This window comes from Antechinus flavipes, chromosome 1, assembly GCF_016432865.1.
Source record: "Antechinus flavipes isolate AdamAnt ecotype Samford, QLD, Australia chromosome 1, AdamAnt_v2, whole genome shotgun sequence".
NCBI lineage: Eukaryota > Metazoa > Chordata > Mammalia > Dasyuromorphia > Dasyuridae > Antechinus > Antechinus flavipes.
The window spans coordinates 158,563,795-158,582,150 of NC_067398.1; the positions used below are offsets into that span (position 1 = coordinate 158,563,795).

At 33.1% G+C, this 18,356-nt stretch overlaps 1 protein-coding gene across 1 annotated transcript in view; it reads right to left on the bottom strand.

Moving 5' to 3' along the window:
• IQGAP2 (IQ motif containing GTPase activating protein 2) overlaps positions 1–18,356 on the bottom strand; it is a 318,878-nt gene that overhangs the window by 37,386 nt on the left and 263,136 nt on the right. The window contains exons 21-26 of the mRNA XM_051992014.1: positions 17,943–18,151; positions 11,229–11,378; positions 6,315–6,478; positions 3,436–3,660; positions 1,177–1,317; positions 730–814 (exon numbers count right to left, since the gene is read on the bottom strand). Coding sequence (XP_051847974.1) covers positions 730–814; positions 1,177–1,317; positions 3,436–3,660; positions 6,315–6,478; positions 11,229–11,378; positions 17,943–18,151 — 974 coding nt within the window. The remainder of the gene's footprint in view (positions 1–729; positions 815–1,176; positions 1,318–3,435; positions 3,661–6,314; positions 6,479–11,228; positions 11,379–17,942; positions 18,152–18,356) is intronic.

The following is an 18,356-nucleotide window of genomic DNA, read 5'->3' on the forward strand; positions in this document are numbered from 1 at the left end:
GAAATTAAACTCGGCTTTAGTTTTTCTGTAATTAAAAAGCAATTTCAATATTTGATGACAATTTCTCAAAAATATAGAACACCTCTCTGAGTCTCTTAATAACTCTTAGATCTCAAGTGCAGAGAGCATTGGATCTGGAATTAGGACCTGGATTCTGATAAAATCAGCTGAAGGAAGGTAGGTTCATGGATTCTTTGGCCTGTAAGAAAGATTTCATTGCAGTGGGAAAGCCCCTCCAGTAATGTAGAACAGCATTTTCTTTGCATCTTTTTGTTTTAAAGAGTATCTGGAACATTAATTTTTAAGCTAACTTGTCCATGATTACATAGTCAATATATATCAGGAGACTTGAAGCTGGCTTTTCACGACTAAGAACAGTCCTCCAATCAGAGTATCATGCTGTCTCTACTAATTAGTTATTTATAGAGATAAGTGCTTATTGCTCCTCTCAAAAAGGAACCCATAACAATATTGAATAGGATATAAAGAAATTGATTATATCAGCACAATTAAGAATCAAAATTGTGAGGAACAAAACAATCTAAGCACTCATTATACACTCACATACATTTCTAAGTACAATAAACATGGATGTGTGTGTGTTGTGTGTGTTATGTACATAGAATTTGAACAGAACAGACTTTATATAAATGTTTTTGAAAACTTGCAAAATGGCATCCCATCACTTCTGGTCTATGTCCCCCAAACAAGCTAAAATGAAAAATCTACCTTCAAAAGCTCATCTTCTGTTGCATCAGGAAATTTCTTATGGAGGGAATTCTTCAGCACTTTGGCTATATATCTCATTCCATAGCTACATATAAAAGATTTGACAAAAGAAAAATAAAACTGAATAAGACAAAATTTGTTAAGCAAAATTAAAGCTTTTTCTAAAAGAATCTAAATGTGAAATGAGATGATATTGGAATCAGCCACCCTCTGACTAAATCATAATTTTATGGTTTTTCTTGAGCCAAGACATAGAAAAGTGCTCCCTCTATTGGAAGGAAAAGTTATTCAAAGAAGCAAACTAAATATAACATTGGATTTCCCTTAAAATACTCAGTAAAAGTGAAATAAATAAAACTTTTTTTTCTGTAATATTTTGGGAGAAAGTTTAAGAAACTCTCTAGGAAATATTAAGAGAGTATTCTAGATTCATAACTTGTCACTTACGGTATTTGATCCAGGGAAGAAAATATTGAGTCCAAGACTTTATCAGTTACTCTTCGCAAGTTTTGAATAGAAGCCTCTAATTTACTTTTTACTTCAGTGTGTGTTAAAGCTTGTTCTGTTGTGACATCATATGGCAGCTTGCTGAAAACATTAAAGAAGTTTTAATGGATTACAATAGTGGCTCCCTCGCTTCAAACAAAATCTCATTCTTTATTCATACAATAATACCTGAAAAATTCATTACAAAGCAAAATTTTGCTCCCAATGAATTCTATCTTCTCCACTAATGCTAATGAAAAAAGGGAATTTACACAAAGCTGGGCTAAGGGAAGCAGAATTGGAACAAGAGGACATTGTTGCTCAGATTTCTTGACAAGCCTAGAAGTTTAGCTTTGGTGGCAGCAATAGAAAAACTAGTCTTTCTCTATCAGTACAATGGAAAAGAATTCTCTTTTTTTGTCCTTTTATTTAAAAAAATTTTTTTATTATAGTTTTTTATTGACAAAACATATGCATGGGTAATTTTTCAACATTGACTTTTGCAAAAACTTGTTCCAACTTTTCCCCTCCTTCCTCCCACCTCTTCCCCTAGATGGCAGGTAGCCCCATACATGTTAAAGTATATGTTAAATACAATATGTGTATACATATTTATATAGTTGTCTTGCTACACAAGAAAAATTGGATTTAGAAAGAAGGTAAAAATAACTTGGGAAGAAAAACAAAAATGCAAGCAAACAATAACAGAAAGAGTGGAAATGTTATACTGTGGTCCACATTCATTTCCCAGTGATCTTTCACTGGGTGTAGCTGGTTCTTTCATTACTGATTAATTGGAACTGATTTGGATCCTCTCATTGTTGAAGATATCCACTTCCATCAAAATTGAGCCTCATATAGTATTGTTGTTGAAGTATATAATGATCTCCTGGTTCTGCTCATTTCACTTAGCATCAGTTCATGTAAGACTCCCCAAGCCTCTCTGTATTCATCCTGCTGGTCATTTCTTACAGAACAATAATATTCCATAACATTCATATACCACAATTTACCCAGCCATTCTCCAACTGATGGGCATCCATTCATTTTCCAGTTTCTAGCCACTACAAAAAGGGCAATGGCAAAGAATTCTTACATATATTTCCCCCATTTTACAATGAATCCACACCAAAAAAATAAACTTAACCTATACTAAAAGTAATGACTTTGAATGAGTCTGAATTTTTAGTTAGTTGACTCAGATATGCTTTCTGATTTACCAAGAAGAATAAAATTGTATGTGATACAGAATTCTCACACAGAGAAAATAGTGCTAGAATGAGCTAATAGCTAATTTATTTTTAATTCAGGCTGAGGTAAATTGATGTTACTCATTAAAGCATTATCTCAGTGATTTACAAAGTCATCTATATTTAAGTAGGAGCAAGTGAACCACAACTTATTATTTCTGATTATGTCATTCATAAATACAAGTAATGAAGAGAAGAGGATTACAGATAATTTGGGCTCTAATACCCCATTTTAACAGAATGGAAGTGTAAAAAATTGTCAAGATGATCTACTTAAAGGAAAATAGACAAATTTCAATTATGTGGGAGGTAGGAAGACAAAGAAGGTTTTGGAAAAGGGAAAGGAAGAGAAAGAGGAACTGACAAGGGACAGACACATCAAATAGAAGGGAAGATACAGGGAGAGAGAGAGAGAGAGAGAAGAGGGACTGGGAAGTAAAGAAAGGAGAGGAAGGAAAAGAGATAGGGCGTAAGAGAGGAAGAAGAGAAGAAAGAGAAAAAAGATGGAGAAGAGAACAGAAGAGAGAAAAAGGGGGAAAAAAGAAGGATGGGGAGGAAAGGAGAAACATAGAAACAAAGGTCAACTACACATCACATCCACCAATACTTCAAAATATGCGTGGATTTACCAGATGAGGGTATTTACTATCTCTCCATGATTTAGAAGAAGATCTTCATGAGATGTTGGGATAAAACAAAACAACAACAAAATAGTATCTCACATACACACATCATCAAAAACCACTTCTGGTGACCAGCCAGATAAAGGGATGTACTTCTCTGAGATTAGCTAGACTGGTCCTCAAATGCCAGTTCAATGCATTTTTGGCAGTGTGATACTTTAATGAAGTTTCAGTGAGGCTTTACTAGAGGAAAGCTATTATATATTATGCTTATAATTCAGTTTTTTTTTTTTTTTTTTTGTGAGGGAAGGGGGAAATAATAGGAAAAAATTAGAAAGTTTTGTTACCTGGCCTCTCCAGTCTGCATTTCTAATTGATTAACCCAAGCTTTGTACACATCCACTGGGTTTGTGTTGATGACAAGAGATTTATCATCAATGATCTCTTTCACCACTGGGGCAAGTAGCTGACGTAGAGTGTTTTGTCCACGGGCTCCCCTGTTAAAGCTGACAACCATCTTGATGACAGTAGGATTTCCAGTGACTATTTCCTGTACCTGATCCACTTTGGATCTATAAGAACCAAAATAATAAGAATCAAAAAGAGTTTGCTCCTATGACCAAAGAATCCAATTCTCTGCTCCATCAAATAATTTAGGATTATTTCTTTTCCTCAAAAATCAAAGTTCGCATAGTTTAAATTGTCATCATTTTCTCTAGTTCCATCCCTCGCTCACAGAAGGGCTAAAGGCATTAAGTATAATTTTTCATTGTTCTTCATTTCACTGGCTCAACTTAGTTAAGAATAAAGCCAGCACAAAAATATTGTCCTCACTGATTTTTCTATCCCACTTGACAAGTATTTATCGAGTTTGTCCTATGCACTGGATACTGTTGCTTTAGTTGAGTCTTTCATTTCCAGATTTCTCAAACAAGTTGTCTATACCCACATCTTACACTTTTTAAAAGCCACTCATAATTTCTTAATATAAGAAAATCTTGCTTTTCCTTCTATTCTTAAAAAAACCTCTTGAAAGTCAACAACTTCCCATTTACCATATATAGTTTTCTTTTTCCTTGAGTTCCTTGTAACATTTGACACACTGATGACCACATCCCTTTTCTCTTTGCAGAAATCTGGTTTCCCTTACATCTCTGTGACTGTTTCTGTGTTGACTTTTCCAACTATATCCCAAATCCCTAAATGTCTGCAACCAATTTCTCTTCCTCTTTTTGAGAGATGCCATCTATTCCTATATCTTCAATCAATCAACAAGCATTTAAGAAGAGTTTAAAATGTTCCAGGCACTGTGCTAAGTGCTGGAAATATAAGGAACAAGTAATAACAGTTCCTGTCCTAAAGGTGTTTACATTCTAATGGGAGAGGCAATACATAATAATAACTATAGCCAAGTTACAAATAGATAGAAGGTTAACATAAATGGGAAGAATCTAGTAGTTAGAAAATGCCTCCTATGAAAGAGAAACTTTGTGCTGAATCTTGGAAGGAATTAAAAGTCTTTGAGGTCAATGTTTAAACCATATCTTCTATGTGAATGATTCTTAAAAACTATCAATCCATCTCTGATCTCCCTTTTTTTTTTAAATTTTATTTTATTTTATAATAACTTTTTATTGACAGAACTTTTTCATGCCAGGGTAATTTTTTTTTTTTTTTTTTTTGGCAGCATTATCCCTTGCACTCGCTTCTGTTCTGATTTTTCCCCTCTCTCCCTCCACACCCCCTCCCCTAGATGGCAAGCAGTCCTATATATGTTAAATATGTTGCAGTATATCCTAGATACAATATATGTTTGCAGAACTGAACAGTTTTCTTGTTGCACAGGGAGAATTGGATTCAGAAGGTAAAAATAACCCGGGAAGAAAAACAAAAATGCAAATAGTTTACATTCATTTCCCAGTGTTCGTTCTTTGGGTGTAGCTGCTTCTGTCCATTATTTATCAATTGAAACTGAGTTAGGTCTCTTTGTCAAAGAATTCCACTTCCATCAGAATACATCCTCATACAGTATTGTTGTTGAAGTGTATAATGTCTGATCTCCCTTTTAAATTATGGTTCGAGTTTTCCACTTGTCCATTGCACAGTGATACTTAGCCATTATACCAGCACCTCTAATTTAGTATTTCTAAAGTTTATTATCTTCTTCAAATAAATTTCTCTTCCAACACCAAATTTCTCCCCTCTTTTTTGTCTCCTTTCTTTTCCTCTCCTCTTTTCTTCTTCTCTATCTCAGACATGTGCAGAAGAAAGAAGGTAGGTTTGGAAATTGAAAACTTATTCTGACTTTGGAATTTACAAACTGTGTGACTGCACAAATTCCTTAAGATTAGTGAGGTTTAGTTTACTAATCTGCAAAACAATGGGACTGGATTATAGCACCCAGGAAGTTTCTGACAACTTTACATTTATGTTGCCATGATTTATTCTTCCCATGAAGTGGGTCGTCCAAGAGCTTTGAGTTGTGTGTGATTACTACAACTAGAAAATACAGTGTTTTCTTTAAAAACAAACCATTTTTCTTTCTCTCTCTCTCTTTCTTCTGAGGCAATTGGGGTTAAATGAATTGCCCAGGGTCATACAGTTAAGGGTCTGAGACCAGATTTTAAATCAAGTCCTCCAGACTTCAGAACTGGTGCTTTATCCACCGGACCATCTAGCTGCACCTTTAATTCTTTCTTCTCAAACTCTAGATCCCTATAGATGCTTCCTTTTCAATGTCTTACATTCACCTAATTCTTTCTGTTCCTATTATTGTAGTTGTTCAGTCATTTCAATTGTGATTTTTTTAATGACTATTTGAAGTTTGTTTTGGGAAAGATACTAGAGTGGTTTATGATTTTCTTTCCCAACTCATTTTACAGATGAGGAACTGAAACCTTTCCATTTCTTTCAACAGTTTACTTTATAGATGAGACAATTGAGGCAAACAGGGTCACATACGTAATAAATGTCAGAAATCACATTTGAACTCAGGTCTTACTAACTTCAGGCCTAGAGTACTATCCCCTGGCAATACCTCACTGTCCCAAGTCTAAAAATACTTACCTTTAATTTTAAATACTTACATAAACCACTGATTTTTCAGAACATTTTCATAAATAATGAAATACTAATTTTGGAGTAAATCATGCCATTAGAGAAACAACTACCATACAAAGAAATAGTGTTTATCAACCTGTGCACACTACTTAGCTTACATACTCACTCTATTTCCTCTTCTAGGGCAGTTTTAAAAAGCTTGAGAAGCAAAAATTCTTCTCGTTGATTGGAAGCATAATTGTATAGTGTGAAAATTACACTGTCCATGAATTTCGTTGACTTGTTCTGTGGCATCTGGAAAATCAGTTTAGCCAGGTACGTAGGATTGGTCTAAAAAGAAGAAGGGAAAGAGAAAAGAAGAGAAAAAAATCACATTTCAAGTCAATCTATAATGTTTAAGTAGATAAGTTTCCTGCTTTCTATTGTTAGAAAACTAAATTAAGAAGTAAATGTTAATGGAAATACTATGTGGAAAGAAATTTAATGAAATTTCCCCCTCCATCACTACTAAGCTTCCTTTTAAGAAAATATAATTTTCTACTTTTGTAAACAGGGAAACTACTTTATTACCTAATAAGGGCCCTTCTAGCTACAATATCCAGTGAGTCAAATGGGCATTAGAATGTTTGTTGTAGGGTTCTATAAACAATAGTTGTGGTTTGGAAGAAATATTCAAAGGAAACCAAAATACTTGATATTAAGTGAATGAATGAATGAATATTTGAATACTCTCCAAAGTTCCTTTAAATTTAAGATCTTATGATCTATAACTGTTTTTAGTCAGATACTTATAGTACTTTTATACAGACACTGTTGGCTAGTTAAAGTTTGACAAACCAAAATAAAATTGTCCACCAGTACTAAGATATTTGGGAACTGATTTCTTGATATTTAATGCCATCTTAATTTTTCCATTTCAACTTATGTGAAAATGACAAGGAAAAAAGAAGCATATGATCTTAATATGATGGCATGCCTTTCTTGAATTAGAGGCAGAATTTAAGATTTCTAGACTAGTCAACTTGGGAAGTATACCATAGCAAAATCTACATTCAGCTACTGTTTTCTGATACAAGTTTAATCCACTGGTTGACATAATTTAATTTTTTTTAAAATTTTTTTTTGGTGAGGCAATTGAGGTTTAGTGACTTGCCCAGGATCACATAGCTAGGAAATATTAAGAGTCTGAGGCTGGATTTAAACTCAGTTCCTCCTGACTGCTCTATCCACTGTGCCACCTTGCTGTCTCCAATATAACATTCTAAATAAAGAGTTTTGAATTTTTCTTTAATATTTAGTGATCATTGATCCAGGACTAAATAACTGAAAAGGAGGGAAAACCTCCACAAAAGACCCACTCTCCTGCTTTCCTGAAGAAAAATAAATTATTTTAAAGAAAATAATACATAGTATATATGTGTATAGTATTATATAATGCCTACATAGCATATGTGTATATTGTTACACAAAATATATGTAGTATATATATAGTATTATAGTGTATATGAATAGCACATATGTATAGTACCATATAATGTATATATAACTTGTATGTAGTATCATAGTGTGTGTGTGTGTGTGTGTATCATGCATGTATAGTGTTGCATGTATATACAACATATGTGTATAGTATTATATGATATATATATGGGTACTATTATATAGCAAAGTACTTCTTTTTAAATATAAAAGCTTTTTGGTTTTCAAAATACATACAAAGATGATAATTGTGGAAACATATAGAAGAATTGCCCATGTTTAACATATATTAGATTACTTCCTCTCTAGGGAAGAGGGTAGGGAAAGAGGGGGAAAAATTTGGGAACACAAGTTTTTGTAAGGGGGAATGTTGAAAATTATCTATGCATATGTTTTAAAAATAAAAAGCTTTAATAAAAAATAAAAATAAACTAAAAAAAAATGAAATATATGCAAAGATAGTTTTCAACATTTCACCCTCACAGAACTTGGTGCTCCAAATTTTTCTCCCTCCTTCCCCTTAATCCAATATAGCTTAAACATGTGCAAGTCTTCAAAATATATTTTCATATGTGTCATGTATAAGAAAAATCAGATAAAAAGAGGAAAAAAAAAAAAACCTGAAAAGAAAAACCAAGCAAACAACAAACGTGAAAATACTATGCTTTGATACACATTTAATCTCCACAGTTCTCTCCCTGGATATGAATGGCTTTTTCTACCACAAGTTTATTGAAATTGCCTTGATCACTTCAGTGTTGAAAAAAGCCAAGTCCATCACAGTTGATCAACACATAATCTTGTGGTTGCTATATATATATATATATATATTATATATATATATATATATATATATATATATATATATCCTCTTGGTTACTTCATTTAGCATAAGTTCATGTAACTCTTTCCAAGCTTTTCTGAAATCAGGTGCTCATCATTTTGTATAGAACAGTGACATTCCATTACATTCATATATCATAACTTATTCAGCCATTCCCCAAATGACGGACATCCACTCAATTTCCAGTTCCTTGACACTACAAAAAGGGCTGCTACAAACATTTTTGCACATGTGGGTCCTTTTTCCTCTCTCAAAATTATTCTCCAGAATTGTTGGATCATTTCAAAATTCCATCAACAATACTTTAGTGACCCAGTTTTCCCTTATCCCCTTGAACATTTATCATTATTTTTTCCTGTCATTTTAGCCAATCTGAGAGGTATGAAGTGATTCCTCAGAGTTGTCTTAATTTGTATTTCTCTAATCAATAGTGATCTACATCATTTTTTTATATAACTAGAAATAGATTTAATTTTTTTGTCTGAAAACTGTCTATCCATATCCTTTGCCCATTTATCAATTGGAGAATAGCTTCTATTCTTATAAATTTGAGTCAATTCTCTCTATTATTTTACAAATGAGGTCTTCATCAGAACCGTTGGATGCAAAAACTTTTCCCCAGTTTTCTGTTTCCCTTCTAATCTTGGGCTGCATTGTTTTGTTTGTATAAAACCTTTTTAATTTAATATAATCAAAATCATCCATTTTCCATTTCATAATGATTTCTAGTTCTTTGGCCATTAATTTTTCCCTTCTTCATGAATCTGAAAAGACTATTCTTTATTTTCCTCATTTGCTTACATTATTACCCCTTATGTCTAAATTGTGAACTCATTTAGGATGTTGATCAATGCCTAGTTTCTGCCACACTATTTTCCATTCTTCCTAGCAACTTTTGTCGAATAGTGAGTTCTTATTCCAGAAACTGGAGTCTTTGGGTTTAGCAAACACTAGATTACTATAGTTATTGACTATTGTGTCTTGGGAACCTAATCTATTGATTGATTCTCTACTCTGTTTTAGTCGGGTTAGCCAGTGCCAAATGGTTTTGATGACTGCTATTTTATAACATAGTTTTAGGTCTGATACAGGTAGACTACCTTCCTTTGCATTTTCTCCATTAATTTATTTGAAATTCTTGACCTTTTGTTTTTCCAGAATAATTTTGTAATTATTTTCTCTAGCTCTACAAACTAATTTCTTATTACTTTAGTTGGCATGGCCCTGAAGAAGTAAATAAATTTATGTAGAATTGTCATTTTTATTATATTAGCTCAGCTTATGCGTGATCACTTAACATTCTTACAATTGTTTAGATCTTATTTAACTTGTATGAAAAATGTTTTGTAATTGTGTTCATATGGTTCCTGGCTTTGTCTTAGCAAGCAGACTCCAAAATGTTTTATATTATCTACAGTTATTTTAAATGGGATTTCTCTTTTTGTTGTTGCTGGATTTTATTGGTAATATAGAAATGATGATGATTTCTGTGGATTTATCTTTTGCTAAAGTTGATGTTTCTAGTAGTTTTTTAATTTTCTATGTATATCATAGTATCATCTGCAAAGATGACAATTTTATTTCCTCATTACCTACTTCCATTCCTTCAATTTTTTTTTCTTCTCTTATTGTTAAAGGTAACATTTCTAGCACAATATTGAATAGTACTGGTAATAGGGTCAACCTTGTATCACTTCTGATCAAAATGGGAATATTTCTAGTTTATCCCCATTACATAGACTACTTGTTGATGGTTTTAGGTAAATACCATTCATTATTTTAAGGAAATTCAGTTTCTTCGGACCTCATTTTCTTCATTTGTGCTAGTGTAACAATAGTACCAAACTCACAGAGTTGTCTTAAGGTGCACACACATCGCTTTGCAAATCTCAAATTGCTACATTTTATTATGATTGTAAGTCATTTTGTATTGGTCATAATGAATTTGCATTAAAATCTTATCTACTCATCTAGCTTCCTTTGGAACTAATAGCATCTGTTTTTTGAGATAAAAGCCATGATTAGAGGTGAAAAACTGAAAAAAGATGGTCTCAAAGTTTAGCTACAATTAGAGCTGCAAGCCCTCATCAACTTTTTGGAGAACACAGAAAACTGAAAATAATTAACTGGAAGTTCCATTCTAGAAATAAAAAATAAACATTTCTTATCCCCACTCAGGTACTGATTTTCTTTAGTAGGAAGGGGTAGGCTAACACAGAGGGTGCTCCTGAGTATTAATTACAAGACCTAGGAATTCTCTTAAGTTAAATTAGGGCTACTGCTAGGTGTAGAAAGTATGTGTGTGTATGTATGTTTGTGTGATGTATGTCTCATTCTCTCTTTCTTTCCCATGTCCACCTTCCTCCACTATGGATGGTAGCCCATATTTTCTTAGTATAGGATTGGTTTACATTAATTACCACTCAAATTATAGTTCAGCCTTCCTCCTGTTTAACCTCTTCCCTTTGTTCAGTTACTAGCTTTTTTTATCTATTCATTTACAAAACAGCAATTAGAATATTAGAAATTTTAAAAATAATTAAAAAATAATAATAGAGACTCGCCCAGAAAATTCCTGCTCCCCATAACAAAAAATCACTTTAATTTTTTCTTTACTTAAAGTATTTACTCATGCTATAGATTTGTATTGTTTCTTTACATAAATGCAAAATAAAAAAAATATATACATATGTAAATTATAGACAAGGGAACAAGATGGTTTGGTCAATAAAGTACAGTTGGAAAACATGCTCTTACCTGCAGAATGTAGAACAGCTGCTGGTAGGCCTCCAATTTTTTCCTCTTCTCCTTACTCAGACTTTTAATTCCTTGTTTTTCATTGCCACACAACAGCAACATTTCTTCACGGTTCTTCTTATTCATCTTCTTCCTATGTGAAATAACATCCTATAGGGAAATAAAAAAGTTAACTCTCTTTACTCTTCATTATGGTGATATCCTCACATTTGAAGTCTCCTCTTCAATATATACAGCTGACATGAGACTGCCATTTCCCCATGAAGAAACCAAGAAAAACAAAGTTAAACACATTAAGGGAAATGTCTACATTCAAAATATTTTCCAATATATGATAGGTTCATAGCTCTACAATTGGAAAGGACTTTAGTGCCTATTTAATCCAAATCCCTCATTTTAGAAATGAGAAAACTGAGTCCTAAGGAGGTTGAGTTATTTAAAGAGCAAACACATAATAAATGTCAATGGCAGTATATGAACACAAGTCCTCTAACTCCAGAACCAATGCGTTTTTGCATTGTTCCAAGGAGAAAGAAAAAAGAAAAATAGCCTCAATTGATTTTTCATTTAATTTTCTGATACTAATTCCTGATTCTACACTTGCTCTAATTAATCTAAGTCTCAACTCCTACAATTAAAAAATATAGTCAATCAGATCTTGAAAATACATAGATAACCAACAAGCTATATGGTGACTTTTCTCTGGAATTTTCTGGAGTAAGAAAGGAATCATGAATACTATTCCTTTCAATCAGGTCATCTAATCAGTCATGTAAGACTTAATCATTATTCTAAGAATGATTAGAAAATCCTATCTCTTTTCCCATCAAACAGTGAATATACACTGTGAGTGAGGACCTATTTTAAGTCCTTAATTATTAAGAGAAATTTCGGCTAAGTCCATTTAGGACCAAGTTCACTATGAGATATTCTCTCTCTCTTTTTATAGTAGCTTCCCTTTAATTGTGTCTTTCTCCTTACTATAGCTAAATTAATGTGCTAAATTACTCTGTGGATCTAACCTGTGAATCAATGGCATACTCAGATCTCACAGCATATTTTGTAAATGGATTCTTCCAAACGCCTTTCATTGGCAACCTTATTTCTTTCCCAAATATATTTCATATTTATCATTCCTGGTGCCTATTTTATCTCTTCTATAACCTCTTCTCCTAAATAAATGTCTCTTTTGGCAAAGAGAATGGCCATTGTGAATTTGTCATGTGTATTTCGAACTAGGAATTGCTATGCTAAACTCATCATTTGGTGCCCAAATCTGTTGACATTCTTCTTGTCAAAAGTAGAGGCCCCCACATTTTAGTTCTGTTCTTCCATATAGTAAGAGTCCTTCATGAACACACAGTTTTGTTTTTGTTTTTTACTCCAGGGATCTCTGATCATTTAGCATAAGTGGGTGCTTTCTGATTGAACTTATTCAGGAGGTGCCTCAATTTTTCCACTTTTCCACTTCTAATGTGTATCCCACTTTTCTGAGATGCTAGATCTGTGGGAGTTGACTATGAGAATGGGATAGGCATCTACTTTTTGCACAAAAGCAATACAGCCAAGATTAGAAGGAAAAAAAATACAGCCAATGTTTCTGATAAAGCTCTCGTTTTTTGTAAAATATACAGAGAACTGACTCAAATTTACAAGAATACAATTCATTCCTCAATTGACAAATGGTAAAAGGATACAAATAAACAACTTTCAGATGAAGAAATTAAAGTCATAAAGTCTAATCACTATTGATTAGAGAAATGTAAATTAAGATAACTCTGAGGTACCCACTTCACAACTCTCATATTGGCTAAGATGATGAGTGGATGTCATCAGTTGGGGAATGACTGAATCAGGTATGGTAGATGAATATAATGGAATTATTGTTCTATAGGAAATGATAAAAAGACATTTCAGAAAAGTCTGGAAAGACCTACATGAACTGATGCTAAGTGAAACAGAACCAAGAAAATAATGTACACAGATTAAATGTTAATCAACTATGATGGATTTGGCTCTTCTCAATAAAGTGATGATTCAAAGTAATTCCAATACACTTGGGATGGAAAATGCTAATCACATCTAGAGAGTGAACTATGGAGACTGAATGTGAATCAAAGCATAAATATTTTCACCTTTTTGTCCATAAAAGTGACAGACTGTGGACTTACAGTCCACGACAGCCATAATGCTACTGGCTCCTTTGTTTATCAGCCTTATGAATCCCATTCTTTCTCCTCTCCTACAATCCAGAGACTTTTTCTGCTTTCAACTTCTAAACCTAGAAGTTTCTTTTTTCCTGTTTTCCTTTCAATTTAAGATAAATTGTGCCAATTCATCTCTATTTGAACAACCAAGCAAAATCTGTTCAGGATTGCACTCTTTTTCAAACATCTGAACTCTTATTACTGTGTATGTCTCTCTTATGTGCTTAGAATACTCTATTTTATATTAAACTAATAATAAATTAAATTAATAAAAAGAATATCTCTAAGCAAAGTAGCTGGACTTGGAATCAGGAAGACCTGAGTTTAAGTCAAATACTTATTATCTGTGTATCCCTGTGCAAATTACTTTACCTTTTTGCCTAAGTATTCTCATCTATAAAATGGGAATTTTCAATAGTACTTACCTCATAAAGCTGATGCGAGAAACAAATAAGATAAAGTATATAAACCTTAAAGAACTATATAAATGTTAACTCTTATTATTATTATCATTATTGTTATTCATTATTAGTTTTTGTTGTTGTTTGCCTTTCATTTTCAAAGAACTGTATACATACAAAGTTGTAAGATTCTTCAGTCAAAATGATATATCTTGAGGATAGGAACAATACTTTTTTTATCTCTATATCTCCAGTCATTTGGGACATTGTGCATGGCATGATACCATGCACAAAATAAGCACATAATAAATTTCTACTTTACTTGCTGACTTGGAGAAAATATTCTGATTTAAAAGTAATTAATGGGTTTTATGGCTATTTAATAAGAGAATTATTCTTATTTTTAAATTGAAAATATTCTAAGTCCATAGGTATCATATTGACTTGACATCTATTGCTTAAATACGTAAAACCAAGTTCATAATACCTAGAAACCAAGTGATATCTTCCATAGTTGAAATACTTTCATGAATAATAGGTTCTTGTAGTTCTAAATTTGAAAAAGAATTCTTCAAAAGGTAATAGTGTAGTAGGTGAACCTTTCATGAGTTACTATCAGTCTATTCTCAAAAAAGTTTTAAAAATCCCAAACCTTTCTAAAGATCATTCTGCTATGATTAGATTCCTAAAAGTTCTCAAGTATTTAAACTATTTACAATTTTACAACTAAGCCCCCTTTTTACAGTAAAACATTTCCTGTTTACACATACATGAAAACACAATAAACTTCCTCTGGAATTTAAAAATAGCAAGAAGTATCCCTCTGAAGTTCTCATTTCACTAAAATAATGCTGAATTTTAAGATCACATACCACTGTTCAGGACAATATCAAATGAATTGTCTTTTACAATAAAGTGTTTCTTTAGATGGGATATGGAAAATAGTTATCCTTCCCTCCTCAGCTCTTCTCTCCTTTAAGACCTGTGATTTGATTTCTGCAGATAGCCCAGAGAGAGAGAAGGCTCCCTTGACCAAAGTTTCCCAACAACTGTGCTGTAACTAACAGTTTTCTGGAGACACTGAGAGGCTGTGTAACTCTCCCATAGTCACATGGTCACCACATGGCTACGCTTGAATCTGAATCCAGGGGTTCTTGATTCCAAGGCTATCATCCAATCTAATATAGCTTTAAAGTTTATGATCATCCCTCCGTTTCCCTCATACCTGCCCCTTCCTTTCAGCATTAGTGCAATTATAGGAACTGAATTTAATTCAATTAGAGAAGCAGTAAGCAACAATTATATATAAAGGTACATAGTTGTAGTTGCTGTTGGTTTTATGCAAGCACCAAAACAAACAAACAAAAAAATGAGGTATAATCTATAAAATCTTCTCTGAGGCAGAAGAAAGAAAGAAGTGATTGAATGTAGACATTCATAGCTGGAGAGTTTTATAAGGCAGTAGGGAAAGAGAAGCATTCCTACAATGGCTAATTAGCTTCTGAATTCCATAGTAATTTAATATTTTTGTTCTCTTTGACTCTTTCTTTAGCAGGGTTATAGTAGTGCCTTATAAGGCACTGAGGTGTCTAGCTATTTGGCAGAGGCAGGAAATGAAGAGCAGGAAGCAAAAATTTGTCGTTATAATTTTATGTCTCAAAACAAAACAAACGAAAAAAAAAAGTTAATCCCTGATGTATTCTGGATCCAAATAGCTTAGTATCAACAAATTTTGGATTATTTGCTGGTTACAGAATTCAAAAGGTTATAATGTAAACTCCTGGACGGAAAAAGGAAGTTTGAAGAGGAGAAAAAATAACATTCTTGCTTAACTAGGATTCCACTTCATCTGAGTCTATGATTTTGTTAAATAATGAAATTAATTCTCAAGGGCCTATTGTGATTGTTGTTTAGAAGAGCTCCACAATATGGCTTCTCCCAACTCATTTGGCCATATCACTTCCTCTTTGAAATCTCTTAGGATTGCTGCAGTTATAAGTGTGTCCTCTCAACATGTATACTTATTATTATTATTATTATTATTATTATTATTATTGCTGAGGCAATTGGGGTTAAGTGACTTGCCCAGGCTCACACAGCTGGAAGTGTTAACTATCTGAGGCCAGATTTGAACTCAAGTCCTCCTGACTTCAGGGCCAGTTCTTTATCAACTGCACCACCTAGTTGTCCCTGCTTACCATTTTTAATGTCTTATTTGTGTGCATTTTCTAATCCACCACTATCTTCTCTCTTTATGATACAATGCTAGTTTTAAGGCTAGGACTGTGCCTTAACTTCCACATCAATAGTACTTATTATGATATCTTACATACAACAGATGCTTAATAAATGCTTCCTTAATTGAATTAGAGTTTAGTAGTGACACTTGCCATCAATTGCTCTCTCACCCATTGCTTCATTTACAGAGCTATATAGGACTCCTATTCTATCCCATCCCTCGCCCATCTTCTACCTCAGGATTCTATAGTAGAAAGCCTAGTGTGAAATAGAGGCCCAAGATGTCCTTAAAAATCTTAGTTCCATTTTAAGATTAACTATGGAAATCAGAGGTACAGTTGATGGGAACTTTAGACCAGTTTGTGGGCTAGCCCAGCATATTCTCAGGAATTGCTAAAAGAACTCATTCTGTTCCTATTGATCACTATGATGAGAACGCAAGTTTTTCCAGACTATTTTGATTAGCATATTTGAAACAGCCTAGATTAGAACTCAGTTTTCCCGGATTTAGTACAAAACTTTGTCATTCCCTAGATCCCACCTTTATTTTCTCCTCCTCCCTTTGAGATCTTAAAAGTCATGTTCCTCAAAAAGCAAATTGCTTAATCACCTCTGACTCTACCTTACCTAGTCATATTTGTTTAAGTCACTATACTATTCATATAATAAAATAGTAAAACATCTGCAATCTGTGATGGGATCTCTGTCATAGCTGTTCCATGTTATAAATCAAATCTCTATCATGCTATTTTTATAATATTCTTTTACAATTATGCTCTCTCAAATCTATTTCATATTTCTTCTCTGTCTGACCAAATCTGGTACACCTTTGTTATCAATTCACAAAGAACAGAGTGTAGGACCTGGAGTTGGGAAAATCTGAATAAAAATTTGGCCTCATACACTTACTAGCTGTGTGACTGGGAGAAAGTCAATTAAACCTGTTTGCTTCTATTTCCTCAGCTGTAAAATGAGTTGAAGAAAGTAATTAGAAACCTACCCCAGTATCTTTTCCAAGAAAAGCCCAAATGGGTCACAAAAACAAATGACTAAACAACAACAAAGGAAAATGAGGATTTAATTTTCAATTAAAACTATTAAGCTTTAAGAGCTTAAAACTACATTAAGATTTTTTGAACATACTATATAGTGAGGTTGTTTTTTTCCTCTTCATCCAGAACCTGGAACAAATGGTCATTTTTGCCTTTTTTTTTTTTTTTTTTTTTTTTTTTGCCTTTTTGAGCTTTTTCAGTGGGCTGGTATGAGGCATGTGGGACAGTCCTTCTAGAAAGCATGATTATGAGCTCAAAGAGAATTTAAAGGTCATATTTCAAGTTCCTCATTTTACAGAAGAGGAAACCAAGAGACCACAGACATTAAATGATGTCCCAAACTTCAGGAAAGGAAGAATAAGAATTCATATAGGACCTACTATGTGCCAGGAACTATGCTCAGGGCATTTAATGAAGACACTGAAAGGCTTTAGTTCTACTGTAAATCAGAACTCTAGAACTCAAGCAATATCAGTCTTCAAAAAGTAGGGATGATGGCTATGTGCTGCAAGCCCCAGCATTTTAATGCAGTTTTTTTAGAAAATGGAACTCTCTTGGAAAATCTAGAACATATGGAACATACGAGAATTATAGTCTGGATCATTAAAATAATGTTTCCCAAAGTAACTATTACAAATTATAAACAGGAGTAAAATTAAGCTATTCCATTTATTATAAAAAATGGTAAATGAACCTTGAACACTTAATTCACTGAGAGTGAAAACGAGTTTAGCTGAACAGCAGCATAATGTCTGCATGTGTGTATTTTCTCTATATACACCTCTATTAGACAAGAATCAGGGAAATCCTACTGACCTGCAGAGTGATCCTGTTTTTTACCAGCAGTCCAATCTTAATGTCCATCAAGTTCAGGTCTTTTTCTAGTTGTTGATTAGCCCTGATTTTGGTAACTACTTGCTCCCTTAATCTTGTCCTTTCCAGTTCTTCCTGTAAATCTAAATCACTTTGGTCCAACAGATACAAAAACTTCCACACAACAGGCAGAGGAGGATTTTTATCTTTCACTGCAGGGAAAGGAGAATACGGACATAGTTTTAATTTGTTTGCATGGTCCCAATACCTACAGATGGGAAAATTCCATCTTGGTGGTTTGAACCTTAGAACCAACATTAAGCAAAATATTTAGTATGATGTTTGACTCTTTCTACTTCTTTTAAATCTAGACAAGAAAAATATAAAAAGCAGTTTAATGAAATATTAGTGAACATA